Consider the following 9,971-nt stretch of genomic DNA (forward strand, 5'->3'; position numbering starts at 1 on the left):
AGGATTTCAGGTTCAGGTACTTTTTCAGCTTGTAAATGCTCTGGAAAATGATGAAAAATGATCAAATGTTGTCTGTCATTTTCCATAAAATGACTGAATGAATGTTACTGTTTAAGTAATTGTTTGTGATTAATAATTGACTAAATTGTTGTAATGGGAACGGTGTCACTTGTAGTAGTGACATACAGAACAGTCACCTGACTCTTCTTTTCCTTACATCTTTTTGTTAATTATTTATTTTTATGGCTCTGATATAGTTCAGCATTAGGCAGCAGATAAAGAATTATACGGCGAATGAAGCACTAAAAGAGTCAGAGGTTTCCTTCATTAGTTTGTTAAAAGCAACTGAATAATGAGTGTATATCCATCAGAGACAACAGCTTCATATCTGGATGTGTGAACATATGACTTAACCCTTTCATGCATAGTGGTCACTACAGTGGACAGCTGTTCTACAACTGTTCTCTTGTATGTTCATGGGTTTTGTTGTTTTATTTGCATATCAGCTAACACAGTGGACACTTATACACCATCTCATACATTGCAATTCATACAATTACTGTAACTTTGCTATTCTTGATAAATCTGATCTGCAATAACATGTTTAAATGGAAATCAATTGCCAGTTGTTATTAGACTGTAATTAACAGTTTTCTTAAACAAAAAGTTTATTTTTTTGCATGTTACCTCCATGAAATGAGTAATAATTAGTATTAGGGTTTGCTACAATGTGAGAAAACATCAGATTAGCTGCATTAAAAATGTTATTTCATAGTTTTCACACAGTATATCACTTTATGTTATTGTGTTTTAAATACATGATTCTTTGCTTCAAAAATAAACCCATAAGGACCCAGAGTGACTTTTGTGTCATTTCCCAAAGAATTTTTCTCTCTATTTAACCTTTCCTAAGTGATTTATCACCGTTTATTATAATATTATCCTCTGAATTTTGCATTTATTTTCTCAGTGAACATCATCTATTTTTGCTCTGTTTAACTGACTGATCATGTAGATGTTCATAAAAGCTCAGAGTAAAGTCAAAGGTTATTGTATCAAAAAAAAAAAAAAGAAGAAAAAGTATATTTTTCAGTAAAATATAACAATAACTGAACATAAACCCAGTGTCTCCATCCACTGTCATTGATCTAACTCCATGGGTTTTACTGGTGAATCAATGTTGTAGAAGATGACGATGTTTCCACATTCACTACTGAGCCTCTGAATGTCCAATTGGGTCATATCTGATGACCATGAAAACACGACAAACTGTATTTTACACCAATTATTTACATGTATTGATAGGATTAATGGATGAACAGTTTAGATCAGTAGATGCTTTTGGTTGATGGTGGATGTCTGGGCCTTTATAGGTTAAACACATGGTTTCCAGCTGAGTGGACATTTTTGTAACTCCATAAAAAAATAGGTTCATTAAAAAAATTTCAATTGCATTGGTTTTTTCATGCCTAAAGAGGAATAAAAACACTCAGGATAAAAAAAAAAAATCTTGACTAAGGGTCTCATAATTCATCCATCAAAGGGTTAACATGGTGAAAATATTCCATTGATGTTGTTTACAGGTTTTTCCACTGCCACTAAGTGGATAAAAATAATAGAGCTTTACAAAAACTGACACTAAAGTGGAGCAGTGTTTTAATGGAGTCAGCTACTGGAAATGGACCATAACCTTAATAAAAAGAGATGCATCTGCACAGATGTAATCCCTGAGCTGCTGACATTTATCACCCATCATGCTCTGGGCCATCTATACAAATTCCTCTGCTCATTAACTCAGGTCACTGCTATTGTCAGCAGGGCAGTTAGGATTTAATGATGAAACCATGCAGTTGTTACAGTAGAACTGTGATTGAATATCCAGCTGAATAAAAAAACAGACTCCTCGTAATGACACCCAGTGGGAGTTTCTTCTTGGAATTTTTTTTTTTTTTCTGTTTTATTCTGTAGAAACTCCTCTCCAAGATAAGCCAACTTAACCAACCAGCACTCCTCAGTCACAGCTTTGGTGGCTTTGTTGCCCACACAGACTTGAGTTCAAATGAGAAGTCCACAGAGCTTGTGTGTGTCTTTACATACAGATGGTGGCAGCAGCGGCGTGGCGGCAGAGGAGGAGGAGATGCGGGAATACCGGGTGAAGTGTTTGAACAACCTGGCAACGGCTCAACTCAAACTGGAGCAGACGGACGACGCGCTGCACACCAGCAGGGACGTCCTGACCCTGGAGCCAAACAACGTCAAGGCCCTGTTCAGGATGGGGAAGGTGAGGCCTCAACCTGTCACTGGTGGATCACTGAAACACAACGTCACTGTGTCCCTTTGGATCTGTGTCATTCTGAAACTGAAAACTGCAGTCACTGTTCCTGAAGTTACTTTAACCCAGTGTTTTTCAACTCCACATGGGGTCGCCTTGAATTCAAATGGGGTCACCTGAAATTTCTAGTAATTGATAAAAAAAAACCCACCAACTTACCAATAAAAAAAAATATGGTGAGTTGAAAGAGACAATCCCAATGCCAATCCCAAAGACATGACAAACTCTGAAGCTGAAACTGAAGCACTGTGGTACTGTTTATCTTTCAAATGTTCACTGTGGTCAGTTTCAGATGCTGCAGCTCTTTCATAATTCATAGTTTGAGTTATTGTTTGTTCAGTATTAATTGTCAGCCTTGTAAATCCAAGCTGGACTGACTGTACATATCCTGACCAAGGAAAATAAAATTCTCACTTTGTGCAGTAATCTACACCTGGCTTTTCTGCCTCCATCCATAATAATATACATTATATAGACTAAATGTCATTTAAAATTAACATTTATTTGCAACATAGTATAGCAAACTATTACATGATCAAAAACAAATTAATTTTAGCGAAAAAAAAAAAAAAAGGTGTTCGTTTTGAATGTCTGGGGTTGCCAAAAATTTGTGATGTTAAAATGAGGTCACGAACCAAAAAAGGTTGGGAACCACTGCTTTAATATGGGTCTTAGTTGTTATTAATTTGGCTGTCAGAATGTCCCCAAAGCAAAAGCACCTTCTAATCAAAAACGCATCAACTGGTCTAAAATATTCACTAACTGTTCAACTATTTATCCTATCTATACATTGAAATAATTTAGGTTAAATGCAGTTTAACTCTTCATTGTCATCAGATATGACCTATTTGTACGTTCAGAGGCTCTGAAGAAAATGTGGAAATAAAATCATTTTCAGCAACATTGACAATAAAACCCATGTAGTTTGACAAATGATAGTGTTGTAGATACTTCTTTTATAAGTTCCATCTATGACATTTTCTTTTTCTTCAGTTTTCCCTGCTCTGATAGAATAACACTTGAATTATCTCTGAGTTTAATGATCAGTGAATAAAATATGGGACAATACCTGATTTTCACTAAAAAATGCAAAATGCAGAGGATAATATAAAAATAAACAGTGATAAATCACTTAAGAAAGGTTAAACACACACACCCTCACACACACACACACACCCACACACCTACACACACACACACACACACACACACGCACACACACACACACACACACACACACACACACGTATGTATATAAGATAAATTATAATTGTCATAAAAATAGTTCTAAATTGTTAAACAACAAATGGATAATTTACAGTGACTTTCAGTTGGAATCATCAACCCAAAATTTCAGTTGAAAACTATTCAACTGAAATTTTTCTTTAATTTCTTAAAAGACAAAACTTTTATGCTCTAAAAGCACGGAATAAACTGCTGCCACATCCCTCTGTTAGAAAAAATCTGGACATATTCTGGACAATAAAAATAATTTTATTTAACTATATTGCTTTGTGAATATTTGTAGAGTGTTATTATAGATTTGCATACTGTTTGCCTTTTTTGGAAAGGATTTGGATTTTTCAAAACCAGAATCATGCCAATAAATACATTTTAATACATTTAACATATATGTTTTGTATAATGTATTATGTTAAGTTATATGCAATGTTTATTGTGCTATATATGGTATTTATATGCAAACATGGGCCCTTTTTTTGTAGCAAAGCACAATTTTCTTTCACTTATTTTATTGTTTTTTAGGTTAGTTTTGTATTTTTCTTTCCATTTATTTTGTCATTGAAAATTCCAAAAATGTGAACATTTGAGCAAAAAAAACCAAACCTATATTTCATACATTTTCGGACTAGTTGGAGAATCTTTGCCTCAGGCCCCAGAGACTAAGGTCAGCACAATCTGCTCTTTGCATCTGTAGACTCATGAGTCCTCTCACCTGGTAAGTTTTCCACTTTCTCTTTCAGCTCCTGTCAGACAAGGGTGAATACAAAGAGGCGATGGAGGTGCTAAAAAAGGCCTTGAAACTGGAGCCGACCACCAAGGTGAGATTATGTGGGTGATCCTGTCCATCCCTCCACTGAATCCCAACCATCCCTGGCAAACGGACCAAAGGTTACTCTAAAAATACTCTCCCAATATTATTAAAGACACAGGATCGCCCTGTCAATAGAAAACAAATGAAATGAAAGATGAAGTTTTTACTCCAGAAGACAAAAATCAAAGTGTTAGAATTATAGTTTAATACAGAGTTCCAGTATTTGAATCCACATAGTTCAGATACATACACTATTACCCATTAAATTGGAATAACGTTGTTTCAGACATATCCCTCTTTTTATTCTTATTTATACACTTTATCTATGAGAATAAATCACAATAATTTCATGAGAAGTGATATAAATGCAAAACAGTGGGAAACAGTGTAAACAAAACCCGCAAAAAACAAGTGGTGCCAGGGACAACAAACCCCGCCCCTCGCAGGTATTGTAGCTTATTTTGGCATGGGTCCAGCTGATGTCATCATGTCTATGTGTGTGCTGATGTCAGCATATCAATTCCCTCTATATATGTGCCAAGTTTGAAGTAAATTGAAACAAAATGGATGTTTTTATAGACATGTGAAATTTTGCCTATTATAAGTAAATGGGAAAAAAAGACTTTAAAAATTAATTTAAAAAATTTGAACTTTGACCTACTTTTCCCAAAATGTAATCACATCTATTCTGGGTCACTTGCGATCTATAAACCCAATTTGGTATGAATTCAATCAATAGTTTTGCTGCTAGAGTGTTAACAAGGAAACAAACAAACCAAACCAAAAACAATACCCCTTGCATCCCTAAAAAGTGATGTGTGTGTAATATTTCATTGGACACCTTTAGCTTTAACTACTGGACTCATTCACTGTTGCATCATTGATGCCACACAACACTTATGCAGTGGCACAGTATTGCTATATTATTTTACGTCCATAGTTGCATTAATATTTCATTGAGATTTTGAACTGAACTGATGATGGAGGTTCAGTGAAAATGACGTCGGATCATCCCAGAGCAATTCTTTCACAAATTGAACCACTGATGATTCCTTGTATTGTCAAACTGATGGTTATTTCAGAAATGTGAAGCTTCTCACTGCATCAGTTACAGTTAAAGAACCTGTTGCTGTTGAAACATATTAGTCACTGTACTAATTATCAGTGGAAGCATCTAACTATTGGCAACTTTATATTTGTCCAGCCTGAGTATATACTCTATACCAGGGGTGTCAAACATGCAGCGCCCGCCAAAGGGTCCAATCCGGCCCGCCAAAAAAGGGTCCAGTCCGGCCCGCGGGATGATCTTAGATAGTCTAAAAATTACACTGAAGATATAATCAACCAAGAGTGTTGAACTAGTTTTAGTTCAGGTTCCACATACAGACTATTGTGATCTCAAGTAAAATAATAACATAATAACCTATAAATAATGACTCCACATTTTTTTCTTGGTTTAATGTGGAAAAAATATCATGTTATGCCTATGAATAATGACAACTTCAAAATGTTCTCCTTGTTATAGTGCAGAAACTAACATTAAATTATGAAAATATTTACATGAACAAATTATCCTTTAACATTAAAATGACAATAACCTGAAATGTCTCAAGAAAATTGAGTGCAATTTTAACAATATTCTGCTTGTTACTAAATGTTTTGGGCATTTATAGAACTGATCCACAATGCATATGTATAAGTAGAGGCATAATATTGTTAAAATTGCACTTAATTTTGTTAAGAAATTTCAGTTTTTTTCAAATAATTCACATCTTTTTTGTTTGGATAGTTTGTAAATATTTTCAAAATTTAATGTTTTTGATTTTTTTGTTTTGTTTCTTTTGCAATAAAACAAAGAGGAAAAAATAGGAGTTGTCATTATTTATGAGTTATTATGCTATTATTTTTTTGGTCCGGCCCACTTGAGGTTAAATTGGGCTGAATGTGGCATCTGAACTACAATGAGTTTGACACCCCTGCTCTATACTATAAACAAAAAAAACCATAAATAAAATCTAGACTGATGTATATACTCATGGTTTTGTCTAGAGAGCACTTGTTCTATTTGATTTCTCTTACTCAAAAATACACAAGAAAGAGAACAAGGAACAAACAAACAATTGCAAAAATATTTTAAAAATTAAAGTTGCATTCTTAATCCATAGCTTTCACTGCATTTACAGGTTGTATAGATTTATAGAAATAGATTTTATTGTCACCTGCCTCCCCTGAATCATAAAAACCAAAATATTTGTTGTATTGCTTTATAGAAGGGATTCACAAACTTTTTCAGCTCAAAACCCAAAAGAGGAATTTGTCTCCTCAGGGCCCAGACTTCCAAAAATGCATCATGTATTGCCATAAATCTAATTTTTACCCAACTTTTTGCATTCAAAACACCATCTGAAGGTTGCAATTTTTGTCCTTTTCATATGTTTTTACATAATTTTAATCTTATACATCGACATTTAACACTTCCAGCAAATACTTTCTTCTGTTTTAATCAGTAATATGACATATGACATGAATTCACGTGTCATATTATTGTCATGTAAAACATTTCACTGTGCCTGTGATCTGATCAGCAGCTCCATGACCCATTTTGGGCCCCAACCCCAAGTTTGGGAAACACAGCTTTATACAGTAGTTACGAAAACTGCACCATCTGCCAGTGAGGGAGAATAAAGCCTCTGTGCTCAATATACAAGTTCTGGGAGTATTTTATATGTTCATAATTTGCCCGAAGAACAGATGCTCCAGGTTCCACCTCTGCTGAAGGTCTGCTCTGTCTTGTTTTTGTGGTTTGTCTAATTTGCCGAATCCTCCACAGAGGATCTGTCAAACTAAACATCTGGCAGTCTACAGATGTGACCACACTGCTCTGCTTTCTCTGTCGAAAGTTAGAAAAAAATAACTCATACATGAGCTAAATATTGTCACTCTGGAGTCTCAGAAGGTTGTAAAGACAGTGAGTCATCCTCAGAACTGTATAATTAAGAGAACTACTCAAGAGAACGGTCCTTAACAAACTGGACAATAACCTCCGTTTATAAGCGTTATTTTAGCAGATGACTGGATGTGAATAGAGTGAGAGGACGACGCTCCCTTTTGGCTGTTTACGCCACATTGTTGCCAGTACAATGACCTGACCTATAGGGCACGCTGCCACCGTCGCAAATTTGTCTGCTCCTGTCTAGACAAAACGAAAATATCTACTGCTTTTGGTAATTACACCCTTGTCTCAGTGCCGGATAAAATAGGTTGTAGAAACCTGATTCAACCACTCTGTGAGAAAGTTATAACACTGGGATGTGAAGCTAATGACAAAAAAATGTAATTTGTAAGAATGAACAGGAATACTTTAACCCTTTATCAGGCAGGTGACTATTTTTGGTCATTTCTGCTCACATTACAAGCAACAGTTACAGTGAAGACAGTGAGGTAACAATCTCAGGTCTGATGTGGTCTACAGGGTCTGTAAGGTCCACCTCTGCATGAACAGTGAGTGGACCTGCTTTGTTAGGTACCATGAAGTAATGGTACTAATGTAAGGAATGATGTTCAAAGGGAGAATGTGGACAGTTACAATGTTCTAAAAGTGATGTTCTAATGTTTAAAAATACATGTTCCTTTCACATTAGATGTTTTTCTTGTATTTTTTTATATTCACTTATTGGATTTTTAAATTTTTTTTCAACTTATGGGTAAGGAACCAAACATGGTAACTTAATTGACCTTGATTTTCCACATAACGCTAAAAAAATTTGTGAAAAAAAATGTGAAAAATTTTACAAAAGTAATAAAGTCTTATGTCCTCCAAGAACACACTAAGGTTGAAATTTGGGATTTCAGAGTATTTCTATGAGTGTCCTATAAAGGGTTAAACTAATCAAAAGGAAGCATAGAGAAAAAATAAAATGGAGCTTTTTAACATTCAAGCAAATTACATTAGAAGTCATTCATGCTCTCTGTGGGGTTTTAAATTTCAGACCTCTGCTCACATCTGCTGGATGTTTGTAAAACTGCAACTTGACCTTTTTCCTCAACATTAAAAGGTTCAGTTCCCTCTACAGCACAGGTGTCAAACATGCAGCCCGGGGGCCAAAACCGGCCTACCAAAGGTTCCAATCCGGCCCATGGGATGAATTTGCAAAGCGCAAGTTAGGGCATCAAACTCTAAAATAATATCATAATAACCTATAAATAGTGACAACACCAATTTTTTCTCTTTGATTTAGTGCAAAACACATTAAATTATGAAAATGCTTACATTAACAAACTATCCTTTAATAATAAAATATGAATAATCTGAACAAATATGAACAACCTGAGATTTCTAAAGAAAATTAAGCACAATTTTAACAATATTCTGCCTGTTTCTAAAAGTTTTGTGCCTTTGTAGATCTGATTTGTAATGCACATGTATAAATGATAAATCAAGGCATAATATTGATAAAATTGTCCTTATATTTCTTAACAAGTTTCATTTTATTCAGGTTATTCACATCCTTTTTGTTTGGATAGTTTGTAAACGTAAATATTGGTATAATCGAATGTCATTTTTTGCACTAAAACAGTTTGGGGTTGTCATTACTTATTGCCTATCATTTTATTATTTTACTGGTCCAGCCCACTTAAGATTAAATTGGACTGAATGTGGCCCCCCGGAAGAAAATGAGTTTGACACCCCTGCTCTACAGCAAGAGAGTCAAACTCATTTTCTTTCAGGGGCCATATTCAGCCTGATTTGATTTCCAGCGGGCCAGATTAGTAAAATAATAGCATAATAGCCTATAAATAATGACAACTCCAAATTTTTTAGTGCAAAAAATGACATTAAATGATGAAAACAAAAAAAGATGTGAATAACTGGAAAAAATGAAATTTCTGAAGAAAAATAAGTACAATTTTATCAATATTATGCCTCAACTTAGGATTTCTACATGTGTATTACAGATCAGATCTACCAAGGCACAAAATAGGCAGAATATTATTAAAATTGCACTTATTTTTCTTTAGACATTTCAGGTTGTTCATATTTGTTCAGGTTATTGACAATTTATTGTTAAAGTATGTCAGAATTTAATGTTCTTTGCAATATATCAAAGACAAAAATTGGTGTTGCAATTATTTATAGGGATGATGTCATATTATTTTTCTCACATTATCCAAGAAGAAAATGTGGAGTCATTATTTCTAGGTTATTATGCTGTTATTTTCAAGTTTGATGCCCTTGACTGTTAATATCCTTAGGGTAATTTTTGCATTTTGCACTTTGTCAATTCATCTCGTGGGCCAGACTGGAACCTTTGGTGGGCTAGTTTTGGCCCCTGGGCCACATGTTTGACACCTATGCTCTACAGAAAGCCACTTTTGACATTATTTTTCTTTGTAGGCGATCCACATCGAGTTATCGAAACTCGTCAAACGTCAGTCTGGAGGCCAAGCCACCCAGGAATGGAAAGCCAAACCTGCAGACATGTTCGGAGACAACATCACACCTTTTCTGCTTCCATCAAAGAAGAAGTCATCGGTAAGACTTCTCTAAAATATCACTCAAATATGCACGGCTATTGTTATGGCAAT

The 9,971-nt window shown here is 34.8% G+C and overlaps 1 protein-coding gene across 2 annotated transcripts in view; it reads left to right on the forward strand.

Moving 5' to 3' along the window:
- fkbp16 (FKBP prolyl isomerase 16) overlaps positions 1-9,971 on the forward strand; it is a 41,847-nt gene that overhangs the window by 31,390 nt on the left and 486 nt on the right. Inside the window, exons 5-7 of one of the 2 annotated variants that reach the window (XM_030136006.1) lie at positions 2,100-2,281; positions 4,315-4,392; positions 9,781-9,918. In XM_030136006.1, the coding sequence (XP_029991866.1) occupies positions 2,100-2,281; positions 4,315-4,392; positions 9,781-9,918 (398 nt within the window). Of the gene's footprint in view, positions 1-2,095; positions 2,282-4,314; positions 4,393-9,780; positions 9,919-9,971 lie in introns of both variants that reach the window. The other variant, XM_030136007.1, reaches the window with a different exon arrangement.

This window comes from Sphaeramia orbicularis, chromosome 6 (genome assembly GCF_902148855.1).
Source record: "Sphaeramia orbicularis chromosome 6, fSphaOr1.1, whole genome shotgun sequence".
Classification (NCBI taxonomy): domain Eukaryota; kingdom Metazoa; phylum Chordata; class Actinopteri; order Kurtiformes; family Apogonidae; genus Sphaeramia; species Sphaeramia orbicularis.